Here is a 26770-nt window from a genome sequence, read left to right as displayed (position 1 = left end):
AATGATAGGATTATTGTGGGGAATGGCAAATGATACATTTGGATCCTCCTCCTTCAAGGGGAAACTTAATGTTAGGGAAAAAGAAAGCATGGAAGTGTTTGAAAAAATTTTGACCAGTGTGGAATTCTCTGTCATCCAGTAATTCTTTTAGCCTAACAGAAGACAATGGAGAAGAGTGATGTTAATTCTTCACTATATACATATACCTTTTTTTATCTATGTTTATTTCTAGTAGAGTACAGGTATAATAATTTTAGGATATACATGTATATGGTTCTAAAGTATTTTTATCTATAAAAATGAAAAAAAAAATGATGAACGAAAAGTAATTTGGTATTTATACTCTACAAAACACTACTGTACTTGGAAAAGCTGTACAGTACTGAAAATTGAAGAAAATTGGCATTTTCAAGTTAAATACATTTCTCGACCCCCCCTCTCTCACTTTTGCATGACTGCATTATATCCCTTACAACATATATTTACTCCATTTAATTCCATTGTTAACCACCTTGTTAACCTTTATCAGGAAATGTGGTGGTTGATTTTGTGAAACAAATATTGTATGAAATGGTAGATAACCAAGTGGGAAAATATATGGATCTTGTACAGTACTCTGGTTTCTTGTGAAGGTGAAAGAGACAAACATCACAGGGAAGTTGATATAAAGAGTGGAGATCTTCAGAGAAGAAAATACTATGTTGAAATGAAGACAGAGACCAGGAAATGTTGAATAGGGTATGGAACCAATGTTATTATTGAAAGTGTAATTGACAGTCAATTTTTTAAGGTGTTATATGGCATGACATGGAATGGAAGTAAATTGCTACAGTGGTCACCAAGAAACCTCTTGAAGGGTGAGTCACCAAGAAACCTCTTGAAGGGTGAAATTTGTGAAGGGCCAACTAAGATTGAACATGAAGGAATTATTTTAAGAATTGGGAAATAATAGTGTGATTTCTTGGGTGTAATAAGGCATGGTACTTAAATTTATATAGAGGTTGATCAAGAAACACTAGAATGGTGGAGAAATCTGAAGGGTCATTTTAATGAAGAAGAAATGGGAAGGGATAGTGTTAGAGGTAAGGACAGTAATGCTATAAGGAAGAGAGGCATGATTGAGAAGTAATTGGCAGTTGGGGTGGGGCCAGTTATTGGCAGTTTGGACTTTGAAAAAAAAAGATTTGTCTTTTATCGTGTACCAAAATTATTAGAGATTTGTGTGCTAATAGAGGTTCTGAGCAGATAAATATGTTTTTGGTTATAGTGAGGGCAAGAATCTTTGCATTATACAGAATTTCCTTTTTTTTTTTTTTTCCCCCATCAATAGCCCTTTTTCCCATTAGACAACCATAGTGGAGCCAGTGTAAAAAATACATTGGCATGTGTTTCATACTAACATGTAAGAATCCTAATATATCTTGGTTTTATTTATTCATTTCAGATTTAACTGAATCTGCAGCTGCTAGCTTTACAATATGTTGCGACTGCTTATCTTGAGCAGTTCTTTACTCGTGGCAGCATGTGTAACAGCAGAAACCTGCCCCGGAGGTCGTGTAAGGTAAACTCTTGAAAAAGTTTTGTTCCCATGCTACTAACCTATTATTTATTTGGATTGTCTTTCGGCAAAGCTGGAAGGTAGTCATTAGACTTGAAGTGCGAGGTGGCAACCCTGCCTGACCGCTTGAGCGGGTAGGCCAGGGGTGACTGGGTGGGTACTCGGCCAGCTCTATATATACGCTCACAGATGTGAGATACGCCACTTTTTCTTTTGGCTTGGTAGAGAGTGGACGTCTCCCCTCTCTCCTCCCAAGGCTGTCATTGGACATCTTTAATTTCTTTTTCTTTTCAGGTGTGCGTGCTTTCTTCGGATTGCCTTCATGGTGACCTGTCTCGGCCGCGAGGGTGCTGCGTGCGGTACCTTCATGTCGTCGCTGGATACCGACCCGCACTCTCTGTGTCCTTCATGTAGAGGGCATCGTTGCGAGCAGGGTTCGTCCTGTGCAGTGTTGGGAGTGGCCTGCCTCCCTATGGGAGAAATTTGGGCGGCACATAAAGAAGGCTAAGCGCTATTTTTCTTCCTCGGGCGAGAAAACCGCAGTCTTCTTTTTCTCGCACACCCAAATCTCTTTCCAAAGCTCCTCGTTTGTGCTCTTCTGAGGGACGATCAAGCAGGAGCTCAGGCTGACTAACTCCTTACTAAGCAACTCTAGTGGAGCAACTTCACCTCCAGCTGCCTGGGAGCCATTTTCCCTTGCAGATGTGTTGCAGGTATAGCCAACCTTATGGGTCTCTGCATCCCCTTCGAAGGAAGAACTTGTTCGTCTCCTTCAGCGCAGTGCCAGGAAGGACCCTTCTCCAGAGACTTTAACAACTCAGGCTTTGGAGCTTTGCGAAGTCCATCTGTCTCCCTCTCCTGGACCCTCCACGTGCTGATAAGGTGATTGCTCGTGTTCGCTCCTCCAAGGGCCTCCTGCTAATGACGATCTTACTCGCCATCCTGGGACCTCATCATCCTGTAACCTCTCTCCTACGTCTACGCAGGCTCCCTCTAGAGCTCCCCCTATGGGACGTTCTCCTCCTGGACCTTCAAGGGAAGGTCCTGGCTTGCCTACAAGTTCTGAGCTTCCTGGATGGGTCAGCACCTTCCTCTCTACCCAGCAGAAGTCTCAGGGTGTGGCTCCTCCACTGCCAGTCATGAGCTACTTCAAGGCTTCCCCAGGAGTTCTCTTCAAGTTAGTCTCTTGGGAGTCTCGACCGTAGAAGGAGACCAACGTTGGACAAAGCACGGGGATCGCCTTCATATCGATCTTGTGCCGAGGGGCCGCCTCCTTCTGACTTGCATGGCCAACCTGCCTTTTACTCCGGTTAAGGCAATGAATACCATGACTAAGAGGCAGAAGAAAAAGATGAGACGCGTAACACCATCTCACGCAGACATCATTCACCCTAGGACGAGTAGGGACATTGGCTCGCTCAGGGAGATAGCTGTACATACTTTCAACACTCAAGAAATTGAGGTAGTGCAGTCAGATTTCTTTACCTCCTCCTAGGGAGGAGCCTTCGGCTTCCACTGTCAATGCTTCGGCTGCTGGTGTCTCGAAGCCCTCGCAAGTTCCCCCTCCTAACACCGTGGAGTATCGTCCTGTGTTGAGGGAGTCTAAGGACACAAAGATGAAACAAAAGAACGCTGCAGCAAGGGAAGCTCATTTGGCTGAGGCACAGAGAAGGTCCAAACTTTAGTTCTGAGCAAGAGAGACGCGAGTCGGAACATACCTTTTGGCAGGTCCCATCTTGCATGAGGGCCCTCAATAGGCTATTAACTCCTGGTACCACCACCCAGGAGGGTAAGGATATGGTTCTCGATGAGATCTTGGAGACTCGGAAGCCTCCTAGAACTAGTATACAGGTAGCTTTGCCCTAGTCTAAAGGCTTGATGGCCGCCAAAAGGAAGGCTATCGCTCAGATATCCGGAACTTCTAGTTCGTTGAGGGCAGGTTCCTCCACTCTGTCTCAACCATTTCCTTTTGTCCTTCAAAGGAAGTACTATGAGATCGAAGGGGAACTCCATTCCACCGTGTCTCTCGACCTTTTAATAGAATCTCTAACGAAGGGTCTTCTGGCTCAGACCCTCTACTCTCTGAGGGCCTTCCTCTCGGCAGTTGAGCTCCTTAACATTGAGAGGGGCACTAAGTACGCCATGCAGGCGGCTTTATGACTCGACCTATGGTTAGGATCCTTGGGCTTCATGGTACGCTTCCATATCTTTCTAAGGAGTCAGCCAGGTAGACTGGAGTCTTGAGTTCTTATCGCACCACATCGTCAACTTGTGGTCGATCGAACTCTATACTCAGGAGAAGTGATACCACAAGCAGTTGCCGAAGGTGGAAGTCTCCAGGTCGAGGAATTCCACCCTCGAGGATTCTTCTCTCTTCGTTCCATGGGAGATAGAAAGGGCTACTGAATGATGAAGGTAATCGTCAAATGATTCTCTCCTCCTTAGGGCTGTGACATAGAGGCCCTATAGAAAACCTTTCCAGTCTTCTCACAGCCAGCAAGCACCTTCATCTCATCCTTCAACCTCAAGGGCCTCAGGACCTACTAAGGTGTCTAAATGGCCATTTCAGTCCAAAGGCCAGTAAGGGAACAAGTCCAAAAGAGGAAAGAAGGGAGGGAAGGGCAGTGGCCGAGGTGGTCACTCCCACTAGGAATGGCATTTCTCTTTGCCTACTACTTGTGGGAGAATGCCTGCAGTGCCTCTGGCAGAGGTGGCAGTTCCACAGGGCAGATCCCTGGACGGTGAAAGTGATCACTCTAAGGTATCGCGTCCCGTTCATTCAATCTCTCGATCCTCTGACTCAGGATCCAGTGCATCTAAGCTTCTATGTGAACTGAGGGCCGAAGTCCAGACCATGCTGCAGAAAGGCGCTCTCCAAGAGGTTGTGGACCGGTCCCCAGGCTTTTACAGTCAAATTTTTCTAGTGTAAAAGGCGACTGGAGGCTGGAGACCAGTCATAGATCTCTCCCCTTTGAACAAGTTTGTTGCAACAGACTCTGTTCAGAATGGAGACGGCAGACACTGTCATTCAGGCGGTTCCACCAAGGGACTTTGTGTGCACATTAGATCAGATCTAAAGGACGCATACTTCCAGAGCCCAATCCATCCGTCTTTAAGGAAGTATTTAAGGTTGATACACGAGGACAAAATATACCAGTTCAAGGTTCTATGCTTTCGTCTCGCGACAGTGTGATCGCTGTAGTGACATCTTGGGCTCACAGGAACAGCATTCGTCTCTTCAGATACCTGGACGACTGGCTAATCCTGGCAGACTCTGAGACAACCCTTCTTCGTCACAGAGACATGCTTCTCCAGTTTTGTCAAAATCAGGGGTGTCCTGATAAACCTCGGTTATCACAGCTCCCTTCTCAAAGACTGGTATACCTCTGTATGATAAGAGACACTGTCCAACAGAAAGTCTTCCCATCAGACGAAAGAGTACACCGACTGAGAGAAGTGGCTTCACCCTTCCTAATAAAGGAAGTTCTTCCAGATTCTCGTTGGGCGAGTCTGTTAGGTCGCCTAACCTCTCTCTCCTGTCTGGTTCCGGCCGCCTCAGGATAAGATCACTGCAATGGCAGCTGAAGTCCCTCTGTCTGGTTCCAAACGGCTGCCTCAGGATAAGATTACTGCAATGGCAGCTGAAGTCCGTGTGGAACCAACACTTGGATCCACTGGACACTGGAGTTCCTATTACTCAGGATCAGTTGACTGACTTGAATTGAATTGGTGGATGGCAGACGAAAACCTTCGCAGGAGTCGGAATCTTTTCGTCCCTTCTGCAGATTTGATGCTCTTCACAGATGTATCAAAAGAAGAGTGTGGGCCTCGCTTGCTGCATCACACGATCTCCGGCCTTTTTATCAGTCAGAAAGGTACCAGCACACAATTCTTCTAGAGATGAGAGTAGCATACCTAGCTCTTCATCAGTTCCAACAGTTGCTGGCAGGTCACTGTGGTGTTGATGAGCGACAACACCACAGTAGTGGCTTACATAAACAAACAAGGTGCTACCTTTTCACAGCCTCTATGCCATCTTGCAGTAAAGATCCTCAGATAGTTTGAAGAAAGATCCTCAGATAGTTTGAAGAACATTCGGGGTGTCTTATCAGCTCGCTTCATTCCCGGCGAGAGAAATGTGCTCACGGACAATCTGAGCAGAGCGACTCGAATAGTAGGCTCCAAAAGGTCTTTGAATAGTCCGACTGTGTTGGGTTCCCCGACCTGTACACCTGTTCGCAACATCTCTGAACAGCAAGCTTCTGCTGTACTGTTCTCCAGTCCTGGACCCTCAGGCTCAATGGCAGGATGCATTTCAACAATGGTTGGACAACATTGATGTGTACTCCTTTACCCCGCTCTGGCTGATGAGAAGACTGCTCAACAAGACTAGAGCATCCAAAGATCTAATGATAACCTTTGTAGCTCCGATATGGCATCATGCAGAAAGGCTCCGATATGGCATCATGCAGAAAGGTTTCTGGACTTCTTGCAACTTCTAGTAGATCTACCGAGAAAGCTTCCTCCACGACCAGATCTATTCAAACAACCACAAGCAAACATTTTTCACAGAACCGTGAAGTTGCTTCGACTTCACGCTTGGAGAATATCCAGCGTCTCCTCTCTCAGAAGGACTTTTTCTGATAAGTTGCAGAAAGAATGTCCGGGTACTTGCGTAAGTCCTCGACTTCAGTCTACCAGGCAAAATAGAGAGTAATCTGTGGTTGGTGTATTGGAAGGAATCTCTCTCCTCTTGATGCCTCTTTACCAGTAATAGCGTTGTTCCTTGTATACCATCGGGAGGAAAAGCTTCTTTGTTACGGCGGTGAAAGGCTATTGCTCAGCTTTGAGCCTTGCCTTTAAGCTGAAAGGAGTGTGGACATTTCCTCTTCGGGATTTATGAGATTACTTGCCCTCAGTCAGAGGTTAGGCCTCTTGGAACATGGTTTGCATCTAGAGAGCCTTATAAGGACCTCCCTATGAACCATTATGCCATGAATCTGACTGAAACCTTACTTTGAAGACTGTGTTCCAGCTCGATTTAGCCTTGGCAAAGAGATTCGGTGAACTTTGTGGCCTCCTGTATGACATAGCCCATTCAAGGGGATAGGGGGAAGTGACACTCGTCTTCGTCCCGGAGTTTATTGAAAAGACTCAAAATCCAGGGGTACTGGATCCTAGAATGGGGCTCTTTCAGATTGCGAGTCAACGTTCTGTAACCAATGATTCAGGTCAGTTGTTACTATGCTCAGTGAGGAGTTTGAGATACTATCTTAAACGCACGGCAGCAACACTGCCCCGACTAACACCTCTGTTTGTTAGCTCGGATAAGGTAAAGAGGAGGATCACTAAGAACACTGTCTCCTTGGAATCGCCAGGTGATCGAAAGAGCCTTGGCTCCTGATCCCCCTCTGGCTCAACAACCTAGAGCCCGTGATGTCAAGGACATCATTATGTCCTTGGCATTGAAACGCAACTTTTCCGTGTTGCAATTACTACAAGCGGGTGTGTGGAAGAGACAGAATACCTTCATAGCCCAGTATCTAAAAGACGTGACCCACAGGAGGCCCAATACTTTTACTATCGGTCCTGTGGTAGCTGCTCAATAAGTGGTTTAAGAATACCTCAGGCTTTTTGATGGACAAGTAGCAGTTGGTTGAGAGCATTGGTTACCCAGGTTTAGACTGGGATGAATGAGAGAGTGTCTGGCTTTTCTTTTCTGCATCTTCCCCTCCCTTGGGGTACAGCACCACAGGTCCCTCTGCAAGCTGGCTTCAACCTCTGCAGGTAATCATCACATCCCATGTGTAGCCTAGTACAGTATGTCATAAATTTATATACTGTCCACGTCCCCATTGTTTTCTGAGGTAAGCAATGGGAAACTTCTTGCTTTCCTATGTAAATTCGAAATGTCTTTGTATAAGACGACAAACTCTCATCACAATGAATTGTTCAGGCCGCTATTATACTCGCTTTGTATATTTTAGCGAAGTGTTAGTTTTCCCTAGACTACAGTCATATACTGTACTAGGTAAAACTGGGTCATTGTCCATGTCAGAATTAGGACTTCACCCACCTAAGAGTGAGTCATCCAAATAAATGACAAAAGGTTTGTTAGTATGGGAATAAATGAAAAATTCGGATATTTGTATTTTTCCCAAACTAATACAAACCTGGAGTTATTTGTATAAATTAGCCTGCCATCATCTGTCCCCCTGAAGTCCTGCCTGCAACCAAAAGTGACGTAGCTCACAGCTGTGAGAGTACAGTATGTATAGAGGTGGCTGGGTACCCCCCAGCCAGGGTTGCCACCTCGAACTTGTCTAATGGCTACCTTCCAGCCTTGCTGAAAGAATATCCAAATAAATAACAGCATGTTTGTATTGGGGAAAAATACACACTATCTCTGAGTTTATTTTAGTATGCTTTTGTTTATCAATATATGTTTAGGCTATTGCACAAACTTTTTCAGTACAGTACATGGCTCTTTTTCTATGTCTTTCTTATACGCAGCAAGAATAAAGTGTGAAATACTTGAATAATTTCTTTTATGGAAGTTTATGCTCTTTGATAACCAACTCTTTGAAATTTCTAGGTGCCCAGATTTCATGACATGCTGTCAACTAAGCAGTGATAAACAATTTGGGTGCTGTCCCTTCCCCGAGGCTAAATGCTGTGCTGATCATGTGCACTGTTGTCCACATAGTAAGACCATGAAATTTTTTAATGTAACTTATATAAAGATATACAGTAATTTGATGATTATGATTATTAAGTAGTGTATATATATATTATATAGATAGATAGATAGATAGATAGATCTTTTTTCTTCTTTTTTTATGTGGGGTCGATGTATCTGCCCAGCGTTCTCCATCTACCTAGAGTGAGAGAGTGTGTGTGTGTGTGTGTTTTAATTATGGAGGTTAATGTTTCTTTATTTAGTTCTCAAACAGAACATCTATTTTGAAGACTTAATTCATAACTTTAGTATTTTCAACCTGTTGTAATTTTGTTTGATAGGTATGGACTGTGATATTGCACATCAGTCATGTATAAGAAATGGGTCCTCAGTCCAGTCAAACTGGTATGTTCCTGTAGATGCTGAAATTGTGGAACCAGTATTGCCCAAATTGAAGGTTGAAGATACACAGGAGGGAAATGGTATAAGACCATTTTCAGGTAAGTTATTTGATATAGAAAGAAAAATAAATTGCACTGAAATGTTATTTAATTTGATTTTCATTTTATTTCGTTTATTCAAATAATGACTTGCATAGTATAGTGTGCTTGGCATTCATATAAGTAAATTTTTTGTTTTGGATATTAAGAATAACAAAATGCTAGAAGCAAGGGAAGGAAGATATGATCGATTGACGAACTAAGAACATTCGAAGATATAAACATGCATTGAAAGACTGTAAAGAGACACGAGTGGAACAACATGTCTGAGGCCTTTGTCCTGCAGTGGACCAGTTACGGCTCATGATAATGATAGATTTAAGTCGCAATACAGTATTCAAATTGTTTTTTTTTTTTTTTAGATAATCATAGAATGTAGGCCATAAAATTCCCTATTGTTTCAAGTTTGAATGACAAAAATTGGTAAAAAAAAATGCCCAGGCTTCAAAGTGTTTGTTTTAGAAAGTGAATGAATAGACTTTAGTGTAGGTATGGGCATTTAGAGGTAATTTTGATTTACCACTGGGATCATAAGGACATAATCATCATATTTTAGGGTTATTTACTTGCCCATGATGAGATTTTTCATCATATTTTAGGGTTATTTGCTTACTGGTGATGATCCCTTTCCCTCTAATCCAAAAGTGTTCCCTCCCACATGCATATATAGGCTACATGTAACAAATGTGCATGCAAGAGCAAGACTTCTAAACATGATAATCTCATCTGCCTATTTTTATGGGTAAATTTTACACTTTTGGGCTATTTAGGTACTGTCTAACACTATGCATCTTTCAGTATAACCTTAAAATGAAAGTTGTCAAGCAGTCAAAGAAGTAAGAATACCTTACCTTAGAGAGGTGCAGCAAACTTTTACATATGAATACCTCACACTAGTATATAAGAAAAACTAATAATTCATTCATTAGGAAATCAGAAAAAATAATTTTATTAGATTGGACATGATTATTAAATTAATAGCTTTCCTTAGTTTTGCAAAAAAAGTACACAGGTCAGAAAATATAGCCTATGGAACTGGAGTTGCTTGCATGAATACCATACTTTATATGTCATTTTTAATGTACTTTCTTTAAAAATAAAACTTTTTGAAATGTGAAATAGATGTTCTCTTAGACCAATATAAAATTATTAGAATTCCAAAAATTCCAAGCTATGGTCGTAGTTGTGCTCCTTTGCCTAATTTTTGTATTTGCTTTATTATGCACAGTAATACTGTATACGTATAAGGTTCTTACATACATATACCAAGGCACTTCCCCCAATTTTGGGCGGTAGCCAACATCAACAAATGAAACAAAACAAAAAGGGGACCTCTACTCTCTACGTTCCTCCCAGCCTGACAAGGGACTCAACTGAGTTCAGCTGGTACTGCTAAGGTTCTTATTAAAGAAAATTTTGATATACAGTAATATGGATATTACATTAACGGTAAAAATTAATAGTTTCCCTGTGCTTGTATCCTTAAAGAAAGGTTACATCTTATTTGATCCCTACAACCCCAATTAATCCAAGGAGGCCTTATTACTTTGTATTTCGTAAACCCTTAAGGTGGGTAACATGAGGGCTGAACCTTGTATGTGTAACTGAGTTACGTGTATACCGTTACAAGGTGTCAAATTGTGCAGAATAAACTTTAACCACGTTAAGCACGTAACTTCATTGTAATCCACTGTGATCATCAGTCTGTCCGGGTTGTTCTTAATCTTAACATTCTCATAGACGCTAAGCAAGCAATTTATCTTCCTTTTGCATTCCTCCATCGATTTTCCAGTTTTTCTGTGCTATATCCATGCATCATTGCGATGTATTTTATTAAAATGTTTCAGGTGTTTTGTATGCCTAAGTAAAGTCTTTTCTTCGTAATAAGTAATAGAGTGAAGGACACTTTCCTCACTCCAATCCGCCATTGTAGGCATATATGTACTGACTGACCAAAACAAGGGACTTGACTATGGACGGCCTTGTTCATAATCTGTGTTAACAAGTTCAGCAACCTCTGTTGATCAGCATGCAATACAAGTCCCGTCCACACATTGCGTAACATGCAAAGAGGACTCCCTTTGATTTGATTCGGGGCCCAAACCAGACAATTGCTGGGACGGGGAACGAATGGAGCCTCGAACCTCGCGGGAACTGGGTTCGGGTTCGAGGAACCGTCCACACTTGCATTTTTGTTACAAGAATCTGTTGCAATACAAGGTTCTGTTCGCATGTGTGTACCCACCTTTATATAATGTGCATCATCCGCATTCGGCTGTGCAACGCTGTTACATTACTATCCTCTTTGTTATAGCTTATGAAAAGTCGGTAAGTACTATCGCTGTGCTACAAAGTAGAGCACAATACAAACTGACTGCTAGATGACAGCTGGCTGCGCGAGAATTATGAAAGCACCAATAAGTTGGATACCAATACAATGCAGTCAAGCCTGAGTTTTAGTGGGGGTAATTTAAGTAAAAATAAAGTGAAAGTTGAAAATCTTTGCATAGTTGTTGCACCATTAATGATTTTCAGACCCCCTATTTCCTTATATAGTAGTTAAGAGTAAATTTATGTAACTCAACATTGAAAGAGAGAATAGTAATAGTTTTCATTGTAGGTTTTTTTTGTCGCTTAACAATTTGGTGCATCTGGGAAACTGTAAATGAAAATGTACCATATCATAGATTGAGTTGATGTTGAAAACCAGATTGTGTTAAACTGTCGTAATACAGCATGCAGTAATACAATAGTAGTAGATTACTGTATTAACTGAAATTTTGTTAAATTATTTCCAGCAGATGCCAACGAATGCCCTGATAGCACGGCGTGCCATTCAAGATTTACCTGTTGTAAAATGTACAGTGGAAGCTATGGTTGCTGCCCATTCAACAATGGTACATGTTGCAGTGATGGGTTTCATTGTTGTCCCAATGGTTTGAAATGCACTCCATCAGGAAGATGTTATGTAAGTATAAGCATTGATAAGTGTAAAGTATATCAATAAGCTTTCTCAAATAAATTTAAAACGAGTAAGAGTCTCGCACCTTATCTGATTTTCCAGTATCAAATTTTTATTTATAGCCTTTGTGCTATGGTTTATTTCATGAATATTCTTTTAATAAAGATGCAGTAGAGATACAGTATTCATATAATGAATATGTTGAATTATAGTCTTCATATTGAAGAGGTTGAATTATAGTCTTCATGTAATGAAGAAGATAAAAGTTGATACATGATACAGTACAGTACATAGTACATGTATTCGTGTAATGAAGACTAGATTAATGTATGATATTTGTAATAGTAAAGATGATTTTGATATGTTATCAAGAAGATTAGGTTTATATACAGTATAATACTGGGGTATTCATATTATGAAGATGAGGAGGTTGATATATAGTGTATTATTATTTGAATCTTTTTCTGTGAAGAATGTCAGAATTTTACCTTGTCACATGTACTTGATACTGTACATTATTTTGCTCTTAGTTCTTCTGCACCTCATATACAAGACTTTGTAATTTTTTTATTCATTTTTATTGCAAGGTACAGTATTGACCTTTTTAGATAAACAATCATATTTGAATTTCTTAATCTCAAAGATTTATTATTGAAGGAACAAATTCTTATGCATATAGTAAATGTAAAATTAGGCCTTATAAAATTTACAGATTTATATCCCTGTATACAGCATAACTGAATGTCTTTTTTTTATTCTTTTAGTCTGCTGAAATGAATATTGGAGTAAATGCATATCCATTGAGAGATAAGATGATGAGGAAAAGCTTCAAGACAAAAAATATTGTTGGAAAGCCTCATCATCAGCAGGTTTCAGGTAAGCATTCCATTGATATACATATTTTATATGCAAGTAACTTGTGTGTTAATAGATAAGCTTATGATTCCTGGAGTTTAACCCACCTAGTCTAGGCTGTCTTTTCTCAATTTGGTTATATGGAAAGTTGAGACCTGGAATTTATGATTATCGTGTTTTTATATAAAAATAACTCTAGTACAAAAGAATAAGTCTGGGTTTTGTTAAGAAAAAAAAAGAAAAAAATCTATAATCGTAATTCTTTTTTTTCATTTGATAATTTTGATTGTGGTTGGCTTATTTAACAAATTCATTGTAAATTATTCTACAAGTCTTTTTGTATTTTTCTTTGTAGATCCTGGTGGAGTTTGCCCTGATGGTCATCCTTGTCCAGAGAAGTACACATGTTGCAAAATTAGTGGAAAGCGTTACGGTTGTTGCCCTTACACAGATGCAATGTGTTGTGATGATGGTATTCACTGCTGCCCCCACGGAACCAATTGCAATTCAACATTAGGGACATGTGATGTTGTGAGTATATTTTTGTACCTGCTTATAGACATAAACACAAACAGAAATATAAAACTGCAAGAAATAGGAAATTGGATACCCTGTCGTATATTTGACATGTCAAGGGGTTGTTTTTGATTTGTCCACCTTCCTTTTGTCTTGCGTATCTAGCTCTCTTGGGCATTTCTTTTGTGCTGTGTACCATCTTATCTTTCCATTTGAACTTTGGCTTTCACCTGTTTTCTCCTCTCATCCACTTTTATTTTCATGATCTTTTGACAGACCTGGTCATCTTCACTGTGTATAACATGAACCTTCTGCAATACAGCACAGTAATTCCTCTACTTCAATTCACCCTCATTTCAGGTCATATATCTTCTTGTGACTTCTCACATCCATCTGGACATTCCCATTTTTACAAACTTCATTTTTCTTTGTTGATCCATCTTTACTGTCTACATCTCAGGCCTGTAATAGCCAAAGGCTCGCAATCCAATCTAATCCCTTATTTGCTTCTCATTAATGGAGAAGCACTTCCCATAATTTTTACCATTTCCTCCTAACAGTTTTTTTTTTTTAATTGATTACAAAAATTCCATCCCTCATAATTGATATACAGTTGATTGGTGTATATTATCCAACTTAATATATTGATGGTTTTACAAGGTTTAATTTTTCAGTAAACAAAGTTAATTAGGAAGTTTTAAGATTGATTCTTTCCTAAGCCATTTGAAGTTTTTTATACATTATTTTTCATCTTGCTTGATAAGTTTTATCAAGTGATACACCAAATACAAAGAAAGCACATTTTTGTAAACCAATAAATATTTTGTAATCTGAAATATTACTTGGAGCTGAATAATTAATGGTATATAAATGTCTTCCAGCAAAGAACTTTCCAATGGTCATTTCCAAGTCAGCCTTTAGAAGCCTTGCAATGGAGAGAAGCATCGACAATTGATAAATTACAAGTCAGTGATATTGTATGTCCCGATGAAGAGTATCACTGCCCATCACACACAACCTGTTGCCTGCTTGAAGGTGGTGCCTATGGATGTTGCCCATTGGAAAGAGTAAGTACTGTAGGTGTTTTTCATTGGTTGATATTAAAATTTTATTACCCTATGTTTTTTTGTTTTAGTACAAAGGACTCTACTCTACTTCATCCTTCCCATTCCAGTTCATGATTGAATATAGACTTGAATAAGAAGACTGCCATCAATAGGAAATCAGTTTCAACTTGGTCATGACTGGAGTATTCTCCACATCAGTAGCTCACGTCATCATGTGGTGTTTGAACAAACCATTTCAACCATTGTTTACTTTACCTTATAACCTAGATATTGTCTGAAGTGCAAAGCGTTCTCAGCATACAGTATCTTCAGCCCCTTAGACTTTTACAATACTGTACCTTCATTAATACTATTTGAGCATCCTAATTTGAAAGAAATTCATAACAAAACAAAAGTTTAGTTATAGGAAAAACGTGTGAAGAAAAACCGATAACGACAAAACAACTAGGGACTCATGATTAATATTGTAAAAGTAAACAGTAGTGTAGCAACAATTTTCCCCTTGACCAGAAAATACATACATACATATACCAAGGCACTTTCCCCAAATTTTGGGGGGTAGCTGACTTCAAACAAATGAAATAAAAAAGAGGACCTCTCCTCTCTACGTTCCTCCCAGCCTGACAAGGGACTCAACCGAATTCGGCTGGCACTGCTAGGGTGCCACAGCCCACCCTCCCCTGTTATCCACCATAGATGAAGCTTCATAACGCTGAATCCCCTACTGCAGCTACCTCCGCAGTCATCTAAGGCACCGAAGGAAGCAGCAGGGCCTACCGGAACTGCGTCACAATCGCTCGCCATTCATTCCTATTTCTAACATGCTCTCTTGCCTCTCTCACATCTATCCTCCTATCACCCAGAGCTTTCTTCACTCCAAACATCCACCCAAACCTTGGCCTTCCTCTTGTGCTTCTCCCATCAACTCTAGCATTCATCACCTTCTTTAGCAGACAGCCATTTTCCATTCTCTCAACATGGCCAAACCACCTCAACACATTCATATCCACTCTAGCTGCTAACTCATTTCTTACACCTGTTCCCACCCTCATCACTTCGTTCCTAACCCTATCTACCCGAGATACACCAGCCATACTCCTTACACTTCATCTCAAACACATTCAATTTTTGTCTCCGTCACTTTCATTCCCCACAACTCCGATCCATACATCACAGTTGGTACAATCACTTTCTCATATAGAACTCTCTTTACATTTATGGCCAACCCTCTATTTTTTACTACTCCCTTAACTGCCCCCAACACTTTGCACCGTTCATTCACTCTGACGTACATCTGCTTCCACTCCACCACTTGCTGCAACAACAGACCCCAAGTACTTGAACTGATTCACCTCCACGAGTAAGTCTCCATTCAACATGACATTCAACCTCGCATCACCTTCCCTTCCCGTACATCTCATAACCTTACTCTTACCCACATTAACTCTCAACTTCCTTCTCTCACACACCCTTTCAAATTCTGTCACTAATCGGCCAAGCTTCTCTTTCGCGTCTGCAACCAGTACAGTATCATCCGCAAACAACAACTGATTTACCTCCCATTCATGGTCATTCTCGTCTACCAGTTTCATTCCTTGTCCAAGTACTTGAGCATTCACCTCTCTCACCACATACAAGTTAAACAACCACGGCGACATCACACATCCCTATCTCGGCCCCACTCTCACCGGAAACCAATTGCTTACTTCATTTCCTATCCTAACACATGCTTTACTACTTTTGTAGAAACTTTTCACTGCTTGCAACAACCTTCCACCAACTCCATGTAACACTCATCACATTCCACATTGCTTCCCTATCAACTCTATCTTACTCTTTCTCCAGATCCATAAATGCAACATACACCTTACCTTTTGCTAAATATTTCTCGCATATCTGCCTAACCGTAAAAATCTGATTCATACAACCCCTACCTCTTCTAAAACCACCCTGTAATTCTAAGATAGCATTCTCTGTTTTATCCTTAATCCTATTAATCAGTACTCTACTATACACTTTTCCAACTATACTCAACAAACTAATACCCCTTGAATTACAACACTCGTGCACATCTCCCTTACCCTTATATAGTGGTACAATACATGCACAAACCCAATCTACTGGTACCTTTGACAACACAAAACACATTAAACAATTTCACCCTTCCTTCAACATCTCAGCTCTCACACCATCCATACCAGATGCTTTTCCCACTATCGTTTCATCTAGTGCTCTCCTAATTTCCTCTCTTGTAATCTCTCTCGCTCTCATCTCCCATCACCGGCACCTCAACACCTGCCACAGCAATTATATCTGCCTCCCTATTATCCTCAACATTCAGTAAACTTTCAAAATATTCCGCCCACCTTTTCCTTGCCTCCTTTCCTTTTAACAACCTTCCATTTCCATCTTTCACTCTCTCTTCAATTCTTGAGCCAGCCTTCCTTACTCTCTTCACTTCTTTCCAAAACTACTACTTATTCACTTCATATGAATGACCCAATCCCTGACCCCACCTCAGGTCAGCTGCCCTATTTGCCTTGCTTATCTTGCGCTTTACTTCCACATTTTTCTCTCTAAAAGTGGCTAAGTGCTTAACAAGGTTAAAGTTTTTCTTAATGTCTGGATAATGTGGATGCAAGGGTTGATATAATAGTTTGTATTCTTTCTAGTTTTTCAAACTGATTTAGTAGCTACTCATTTTATAATTGTTTTTTCCAATAACATTTTCTCTTCTGTTAATATTGCTGAGAGCTTTATCTTTGGTTAGTGTTTTCTTTATTGCTAATGACATTCTTGCTACCACTAGTGATTTTAGTAAATTTTGTGTTAGAGTTAGAACATAGCTAGTAACTGGAAATATAATTTGATATCCGTCTAAACTATTACTTTTCGAATAGAGAATATATGCTTCCCATATTTTTGTTTACAGAAAAGTCAAGTCGCATGGTACAGTATCTTGCCAATCAATTAATTGTAAAGAGTTCATGCTAAGCCATCGCTTATCTGTATCTAATCATGTTATAAATTATCCCCTTTTTACTTTTTATTTTGCTTCAACTAGTTTTGTTAACGCTTTGTTACAAGTAATAGTTATTTCTGGACAATTTGTCAAAAATCTTCAATCTTTGTCTGTGCATGATGATGATGAAGTAGTTACATATTGCAAGAATGGTTAGTTGTCATGAACTACAGGATGCCATGTCTTGTTCCATAGGGTAGTGTTCTTGGTCCTTTAATTTTCATATACTGTATTACTATATAGTTTGGCCTTGAAGTAAGCTTGTTGTTTGGCTGATATTAATGTCTTTGTACCAATCCCATCTTCTTGATGTAAACCTTGAGTTGATATGAATTATGGGTTAGTGAAATTAATCTGTAACTAAGGTATGGTGAGTCTTTACCATCAAATTTTTTCATTTGATATTTCTTTCAACTGTTTGCACCTCATTAGAAATTGCAGGAGTAAGTTTTTGTTGGAAATTTACATTTGAGAGAGAAACTCTTCCAGTGTGTTTCTTCTTAGGTTGTACTAAAAGTTGATATATTGAAGTAATTATTTTTTTTAAAAACTGTCCTATCCTGAAGAAATTTTTTTATTCATTCATTATGCTATGCTTGAGTGTTGTTCTTCAGCAGCTGACTCACATCTTGACTTGTTTGACAAAAATTGCCCTATTTATTTCCTTACCAGTCCTGGGTATTAGTATCTGGCACTCTCATTCAATTACCTATGTTGCTGTAGTATAAGATTTTTCATAATTCACACATTAGAGAATTTTATGTAATTTGTGATTTAGAACAACCATGGAGATTGACTTGCTGAGCACAGTGGTTGCTATTTTAAAACCTTTAAAGATAATAGTTTCCTGATTTAAAGGTTTTATTAATAATCTTTTAAATACAGGCAACCTGTTGCGAGGACAAAAAGCATTGCTGTCCGTACGGTTTTCAATGCACTGTTGGTGGCTGTGTTAAAAGTACTAAACGTCTTCCGTCTTTCATCTGGAATGTCCCAACAGAGAAAATGCCCATTGTTGTACAGGTAGGTGTAGTTGGGCTTGGTCTGTCTATATTAATAAAGATATATTGGGTATGTTTTTTATGACTACTACTGGAAAATGAAAGGAAAAATCTTTATACCTTAATTGGTAGCTAATAAAACTTATTTTTTAAAAATGAAAATAGAAAAAATGTGACCTTTCCTCTCTAAGTTCCTCCCAGCCTGACAAGGGACTCGACCAAGTTCGGCTGTTACTGATAAGGTGCCATAGCCCACCCTCCCCCGTTATCCACCACAGATGAAGCTTCGTAACACTGAATCCCCTACTGCTGCTACCTCCGCGGTCATCCAAGGCAACCGGAGGAAGCAGCAGGGCCTACCCGACCTGTGTCACAATTGCTTGCCATTCATTCCTATTTTCAGCATAGTCTCTTGCCCCTCTCACATTTATCCTCCTATCACCCAGAGCTTTCTTCACTCCATCCTTTCACCCAAACTTCTCCCTTCCTCTTGTACTTCTCCCATCAACTCTTGCATTCATCTCCTTCTTTAGCAGGCAGCCAAGATATATTTTATGAATCTGCACAGTGATATCACTATGCTGTTTATAAGTAAACTATTCCAAACAAGCTCTTCACAAAGAGGAAAAAATATTTGAATCTATATTTCATTTCTATGAACCTTCTCTGATGTTTATGTTGATTTTTGGTTATCCCAAAAATCTTTTGAATTAACCACTGTAAAAATTATTATAAAAATGAAAGGTTGAAAGATAAGGAATTTAAAATTTTCTTATTTCATTATGAGCTTAATTAGTCTACTTTGAAAAGTCAAATTTATGTTAAATTTGAGATTTCTGATACTTGTTATTGCTAAGGTAAATTTGTTTATTTGCTTTAAAAGAAATCTAAATTTGTCAAGAAAGAATAGCATTATATATTTGCAACTCTTATTATTATTGTTATTATTATTATTGTTGTTATTACTAGCTAAACTACAACACTAATAGGAAAAGCAAGATGCTATAAGCCCAAGGGCTCCAACAGGGAAAAATAACCCATTGAGGAAAGGAAATAAGGAAATAGAACAATATTAGGAGTAATGAACAAAATAAAATATTTTTAAGTGGTTTTTTCCATTCGTGAAAAGATCTAGATTATGATAATTTCTTGTCTTTAAATTGTGGAAAAGATTCTTGATTGAATTAATTTATAATTTCCTCTTTTTCTCTAAAATCCAAAGTTCCAGGGAGAGAGAGAGAATCAGTATCTTTTGCTTCTTTATTTTGTTTACCCTCATATAAGCGTTTTTTTCACAAGTTTTTGTAAGTTACCAATTGTTTAATCGTGAGGAATTGTACAGATAGTAGACTATTTATGGCATATCCTTCTGAGTGGGGATAGCTTAACAGGGTGGTGAAAGGGTGTGTATATTGCCATGATCATCAAAGCTGTATTAGTCAGTCACCCATACTTGGTTGGTTTGCTATGAGCAATCAGACATGTCTCCCACCTTCATCAATTTGTTGGTGCCTGTGTGGTGATGACAATAGCCTAACCCCAGATATGACTAACAACTTGTCTTGAGCTTTTTGTCCTGCAGTTGACAAGAAATGGCTGCATTTGATTGATATATGCTATACTGTATATTATATATATATATGTGTATATATATAGTCGTACCTCTTCACGAAAGACTCTGCTTACGAAATTTGCAAGTTGCGAATGAGATGAAAATATTTTTTACTCGTTTTACAAAAAATGTTTCATTTTAAGAAGAGAGATTTTCCAGCCAGGCCGAGAATAGTATAGTCACCCATCACAAAGACTTGGAGAAAATGGATTCAGACAACAGAAAGTAGGTTGGCCAGGGCACCAGCTGCCTGTTATGTAATTTAATGTGGTGTTTTTTAGGGTTTGGAACGAATTAGGCAATTTGCATGTGAAATGTGATTCACAACACAAAAAAGTCACTTTACTATATGTATGTATGTATGTATGTATGTAGGACTAATCTTATTCCTCCATTTTTCAGCATGTATCACTGAAAACAACAACAAATTCAAGTAGTGTTATTTGCCCAGATTCTTATCCATGCCCAGATGGCAATACGTGTTGTCAACTGGAGAGTGGCGATTATGGATGCTGTCCTATGGAAAAGGTTAGTTTTCAATATTAATCTTACCCGATGATCATGTAGCTGTCAACTCTGTTGCCCGACAGAAATCTACGGTCGGGATACGCCAGCGATCGCTATACAGGTGGGGGTGTACACAACAGCGCCATCTGTGGTCAGGTACTCCAGTACTTCTTGTCAACAAGACCTCAATTTTTCCTCTGTCGTGCCACCGGCAAGACCTACTTGGATACGCTGTTGATTCTGGAGTTATTGTTCACGATTTGGTGATGTATTTGCTCTAGAGTTTAGCCTTCGCTATTCAGGAAGCTTTATCATTAGCTTAGCAAGCTTTTGGAATTAATTTGATTTAATTATGGTGACGAAGAGAGTATGGACTCTCTTTCACTTTTAAATGGCCGACCCTTCCCTTAGACGGAAGTGTTGGTGTCGAAGAGAGTATAGACTCTCTTTCACTTTTTATGACCGACCCTTCCCTTAGACGGAAGTGTGTTTATGTTTTTGGTAATTTTGCTTAACAAAGTTATAGATTTAGTTTATATCTCTCCGCCATTTATAGGCCTCTTCGATTAACTTTCCATTTATTATAAACTTATAAAACTTAAATTTTATGTTTGTTTATATGCGACCTTTCCTAATAGTAGGCGGTCCTTACTTGGAACCGAAGTTAATTAACATTGAGCCCGTCATATCGTTTTTCCTGTTAAGAATTTATGCTATTTTAATTTTATGTTTTTGAAAGAATTTCTTTGATAAGTCTCGTACTGTTTTCAAAGTTGAACTAACGTTTTGTTTAGTCTCCGCAGTTGTTGACGTTCAGAACGTTCAACTTGCGCTCTATCGTTACGATAGAGAGAGAGTATTCACGGTTTCACGTTGCAGTAAGAGTAAACCGATTCTAGCGTTTCGTTCATTCTTTCTTAGCTTAAATGGTTTTTATTCTAATAAAGGAGCTTTTTATTTGGGAAACCTTTCAGTTTTTTTCCTTTAACAAATAATATGTTTTAACGATATATATAATTGGGCTCATCTCTCAGGTTCTAAGTCAAGAGAGAGAGAGAGAGAGATAGAGACGGAGGGAGAGAGAGGAGGATAAACGTTTCGTTCAAGCGGGTAACGTTGTTCTCGTTTTTTTGCTCTTCTCCCTAGTCGATAGAGGGGAAGAAGGTAAAACGTTTCTAGAGTTTTATTCTTGTTCCCAGGCTTTATGCGGTGAGAGATTTTAAACGTAGTTTATTTGATCTAGTGTTTAGTCTCTTTTCCAGCCACTGAATTCTTTCTTTCATTATGTTTTTCTGTTACATTGTAATACTGTTTTCGCAATTACTACCTTTTAATGAAGGATAGGATTGCGTGTTTCAGGTACAAACCACTTAAAGTTTCGAGTTCAGTGAAATAAGTGCAAACAGAAAATCAAAAGTGATAAAGTGATATGCGCAAAGTGTTACAGTGTTGCGTTCGAGGGTTCGTCTGTTCGTGCCAGTGGTTCACCTAGTCTGGGACCTCTTACAAGCTCCCAAGCCCGGGGGAGAAGTAATGTCGAAGGACTTATGGGTTCCTCAGGCCTTGATCGACGAACAGACGTTTCCCTCTGTGGTTTCGGGTGTATCTACACACGTCGCCGACGTGATCACCCCACCCACACAAAGACGAGAGAGCCCATTTATTCCTCGTCTGCGGAAGAGGTTTTCTCGCAGAAACCATGGACCAAATCTTGCAGCTTTTAAGTGCAAGTCGGTCCCTTCCGCGCAAGTCCAACGGCCTAGGTGTAGCCACTGGGTCAGTTCGGACTCGCTGCAGTACGACAACTGCACACCTCCTAAGAGAGGCTAGGTGGTACCGCAACAGGCAGTAACTCCGTCTGTTGCCGCACCAGCTGTTTTAGACCCTCAGTCACAACGGACAGTAGCTCCGTTTGTTGTTGTCTTTCATAGACCTTAGTGGTCCATGCTGCAGACTTTACAGTCTCAGCTTGCTCCTTCATACAGGAGTATCATGCTGGAAGGTTGACAATGCAGGAGGTTGTGCGCTCAGCAGATACTGCGGCTGCCTGCTCCCACACCACACCTGTGGCAGTCCTCACTGCCAGACGCATGTTCTTGCTGCACCATCTGCTAACATGCGTGAGCTGCCGCATCAGGAGTTGCCGGGTTCCAGCACTATGCTGCAACCTCCTCAACCCATGAGGCAGGAGCCTCATGCTATGCGACAACCTCCTCAACCCCTGAGGCAGGAGCCTCAGGCTATGCGGCAACCTCCTCAACCCTTGAGGCAGGAGCCTCATGCTATGCAGCAACCTCCTCAACCCTTGAGGCAGGAGCCTCATGCTATGAGGCATCCTCCTCAACCCATGCAGCACGAGCCTCATACCATGCAGCAGCCGCATTCTAGGCAGCATGAGCCTCATCCCATGCAGCATGAGCCTCATTCCATGCAGCATGAGCCTCATCCCATGCAGCATGAGCCGCATACCATGCAGCATGAGCCGCATGCCTTACCTCATGCTCTGCATACAGCATGCTCTGCATACCATACCGCATGCTCCTCAACCCACCGCAGCCCCTCCCACGCACCAGCACTCTGCTTTTGTTGTTGCCAGCTCCCACACTCCGACTGCGGAGAAGGTTGACGATGCACCCGTGGGCCTACACCTCCCACGGTTGTGCGCCCGGCATGGCTTCATGCTCTCACACTCTTGTTGTGAGAGCTCCTCCACCCATGCACAGTCAACCCTGCCAGATGTTTGATGACTCCCACACACAGAGCACTCCGTTGCCGTGCGGGAGCTACCACAAGCTGCCGTGTTTTGACACGGTGTGTCAGCCTCAGCAACACACTGTGGTTACCGCCACTCGCCAGCAGCAAACTAGTCAGGCAGGAGTTGATGCTTACCCTCACTGAGAGAACTTAGCTTTTCTCGGATATGGTTCCTGTAGATGAGAAAGTGCTGTTCTCCCTCCTTCTGATATTCCCTTGAGGACTCTGTCATTTGGAGAGGAGCCTTAAGCTGCTTAGCCTCCTATGGACTTTTATTTAAGCATAACATGCTTCCAGGGAGGGTAAATGGTTCCGCTTCAGTCGCTAACCCCGTCTGTTGCCACACCTGCTCCCATAGACCTTGAGCTTTGTTGCAAGACATGCAGTCCAAGCTTAGTCCTTGATAGAGGATTTCTTTTTACGGAGTCAGTGTGTCACTGGGAAGACGTTCAACAACCAGCAGAGGTGACTTGTTGTGACGCGGTGCGGCAACCTCAGCAACCCGATAAAGAGTTGTCTGTACTACCCAGACAGTCTAGACAGTTTCGGGTTGTCGCTGTACTTCCTCGCTTCCCCATGGTTGACAGTTCACAGACTGTGCAGCAGTACCATGATCTTGTGTCCGGCTCCATCAGACGACTGGCTTTTAAGAGCTCCCACAAGTCGTCGCTGTCTGGAGAATCTCAGATGGACTATGGATCTGACCAAGGAACTGGGCCTCCTGGTCAATTTAGAGAAGTCCCAGCTCGTCCCATCCCAGACCTTTGTCTACCTGGGTATGGAGATTCAGAGTCGAGTTTTTTTTTCGGGCTTTTCCGTCGGCCCCAAGGATCAACCAAGCCCTAGAATGCATCCAGAGCATGCTGAGAAGGAATCGATGCTCAGTCAGGCAGTGGATGAGTCTAACAGGGACACTTTCATCGCTGGCCCTGTTCATCGAGTTAGGGAGACTCCACCTCCGCCCCCTTCAGTATCATCTAGCTGCTCACTGGATAAAGGACATGACGCTAGAGACGGTCTCAGTTCCTGTTTCCGAAGAGATGAGGTCTACTCTAACGTGGTGGAAGAACAGCTTTCTTCTCAAGGAAGGTCTACCTTTGGCTGTTCAGAACCCCGACCGCCGTCTCTTCTCGGACGCATCAGACACGGGCTGGGGTGCGACATTGGACGGACAGGAATGCTCGGGAACATGGAATCAGGAGCAAAGGACACTTCACATCAATTGCAAGGAGTTGTTGGCGGTTCATCTGGCCTTGATAAACATCAAGTCCCTCCAGCTAAACAAGGTGGTGGAGGTGGACTCCGACAACACCGCAGCCTTGGCTTACATCTCCAAGCAGGGAGGGACTCATTCGAGGAAGTTGTTCTAGATCGCAAGGGACCTCCTCATCTGGTCAAAAGATCGAAAGCTCACGCTGGGAACGAGGTTCATTCAGGGCGATATGAATGTCATGGCAGATCGCCTCAGCCGGAAGGGTCAGGTCATCCCCACAGAGTGGACCCTTCACAAGAATGTTTGCAGCAGACTATGGGCCCTGTGGGGTCAGCCAACCATAGATCTGTTCGCTACCTCGATGACCTAGAGGCTCCCGTTGTATTGTTCTCCGATTCCAGACCCAGCAGCAGTTCACGTGGATGCTTTTCTGCTGGATTGGTCCCATCTCGACCTGTATGCATTCCCGCCGTTCAAGATTGTCAACAGGGTACTTCAGAAGTTCGCCTCTCACAAAGGGACACGGCTGACGTTGGTTGCTCCCCTCTAGCCCGCGAGAGAATGGTTCACAGAGGTACTGCAATGGCTGGTCGACATTCCCAGGATTCTTCCTCTAAGAGTGGACCTTCTACGTCAACCTCACGTAAAGAAGGTACACCCAAACCTCCACGCTCTTCGTCTGACTGCCTTCAGACTATCGAAAGACTCTCAAGAGCTAGAGGCTTTTCGAAGGAGGCAGCCAGAGGGGTTGCCAGAGCAAGGAGGACATCCACTCTCAGAGTCTATCAGTCTAAATGGGAAGTCTTCCGAAGCTGGTGCAAGGCCAATGCAGTTTCCTCAACCAGTACCACTGTAACCCAGATTGCTGACTTCCTGTTACATCTAAGGAACGTAAGATCCCTTTCAGCTCCTACGATCAAGGGTTACAGAAGTATGTTGGCAGCGGTTTTCCGCCACAGAGGCTTGGATCTTTCCACCAACAAAGATCTACAGGACCTCCTTAGGTCTTTTGAGACCTCAAAGGAACGTCGGTTGTCCACTCCAGGCTGGAATCTAGACGTGGTCCTAAGGTTCCTTATGTCATCAAGATTTGAACCTCTCCAATCAGCCTCTTTTAAGGACCTCACATTAAAAACTCTTTTCCTCGTGTGCTTGGCAACAGCTAAAAGAGTAAGTGAGATCCACGCCTTCAGCAGGAACATAGTTTTCACATCTGAAACGGCTACATGTTCCTTGCAGCTCGGTTTTTTGGCTAAAAACGAGCTTCCTTCACGTCCTTGGCCTAAGTCGTTCGAGATCCCAAGCCTTTCCAACTTGGTGGGGAACGAACTGGAGAGAGTACTTTGCCCAGTTAGAGCTCTTAGGTACTATCTAAAAAGGTCAAAACCTTTACGAGGACAATCAGAAGCCTTATGGTGTGCTATCAAGAAGCCTTCTCTTCCAATGTCTAAGAACTCAGTTTCTTACTACATCAGGCTTCTGATTAGGGAAGCACATTCTCATCTGAAGGAAGAAGACCTTGCTTTGCTGAAGGTAAGGACACATGAAGTGAGAGCTGTGGCTACTTCAGTGGCCTTCAAACAGAACCGTTCTCTGCAGAGTGTTATGGATGCAACCTATTGGAGAAGCAAGTCAGTGTTCGCATCATTCTATCTCAAAGATGTCCAGTCTCTTTACGAGAACTGCTACACCCTGGGACCATTCGCAGCAGCGAGTGCAGTAGTAGGTGAGGGCTCACCCACTACATTCCCATAATTCCATAACCTTTTTAACCTTTCTCTTGAATACTTTTTATGGGTTGTACGGTCGGCTAAGAAGCCTTCCGCATCCTTGTTGATTTGGCGGGTGGTCAATTCTTTCTTGAGAAGCGCCGAGGTTAGAGGTTGTGATGAGGTCCTTTAGTATGGGTTGCAGCCCTTTATACTTCAGCCACCTAAGAGTCGTTCAGCATCCTAAGAGGACCGCTACGCTCAGTAAGGAAGACGTACTTATTAAAGGCAGAGTAATGGTTCAAGTCGACTTCCTTACCAGGTACTTATTTATTTTTTATTGTTATTTTGAATAACTAATAAAAATGAAATACGGGATACTTAGCTTCTTTGTTAACATGTATACTGGTCTCCACCCACCACCCTGGGTGTGAATCAGCTACATGATCATCGGGTAAGATTAATATTGAAAAATGTTATTTTTATTACTAAAATAAATTTTTGAATATACTTACCCGATGATCATGATTTAAATGACCCGCCCTTCCTCCCCATAGAGAACCAGTGGACCGAGGAGAAAATTGAGGACTTGTTGACAAGAAGTACTGGAGTACCTGACCACAGATGGCGCTGTTGTGTACACCCCCACCTGTATAGCGATCGCTGGCGTATCCCGACCGTAGATTTCTGTCGGGCAACAGAGTTGACAGCTACATGATCATCGGGTAAGTATATTCAAAAATTTATTTTAGTAATAAAAATAACATATTTTGTTACATTTGTTTTTGCTCTTACGTTTGAGAATAATACAAACT

The 26770-nt window shown here is 41.3% G+C and overlaps 1 protein-coding gene across 4 annotated transcripts in view; it reads left to right on the top strand.

The window, feature by feature from the left end:
• The first annotated feature begins 1444 nt into the window (after positions 1 to 1444).
• Positions 1445 to 26770, top strand: part of LOC137629620 (progranulin-like) — a 110450-nt gene continuing 85124 nt past the window's right edge. For 2 of the 4 annotated variants that reach the window (XM_068361122.1, XM_068361119.1), the window contains exons 1-9: positions 1445 to 1561; positions 8154 to 8263; positions 8579 to 8737; positions 11536 to 11705; positions 12464 to 12575; positions 12910 to 13085; positions 13952 to 14137; positions 18045 to 18182; positions 20175 to 20300. In XM_068361122.1, the coding sequence (XP_068217223.1) occupies positions 1479 to 1561; positions 8154 to 8263; positions 8579 to 8737; positions 11536 to 11705; positions 12464 to 12575; positions 12910 to 13085; positions 13952 to 14137; positions 18045 to 18182; positions 20175 to 20300 (1260 nt within the window). In that variant the 5' untranslated portion in view covers positions 1445 to 1478. The remainder of the gene's footprint in view (positions 1562 to 8153; positions 8264 to 8578; positions 8738 to 11535; positions 11706 to 12463; positions 12576 to 12909; positions 13086 to 13951; positions 14138 to 18044; positions 18183 to 20174; positions 20301 to 26770) is intronic. The other 2 variants (XM_068361120.1, XM_068361121.1) reach the window with 2 other exon arrangements.

This window comes from Palaemon carinicauda, chromosome 37, assembly GCF_036898095.1.
Source record: "Palaemon carinicauda isolate YSFRI2023 chromosome 37, ASM3689809v2, whole genome shotgun sequence".
Taxonomy (NCBI): Eukaryota; Metazoa; Arthropoda; class Malacostraca; order Decapoda; family Palaemonidae; genus Palaemon; species Palaemon carinicauda.
The sequence above is the reverse complement of the archived record's forward strand: the minus strand, read 5'-3'. Positions and strand labels throughout refer to the sequence as shown.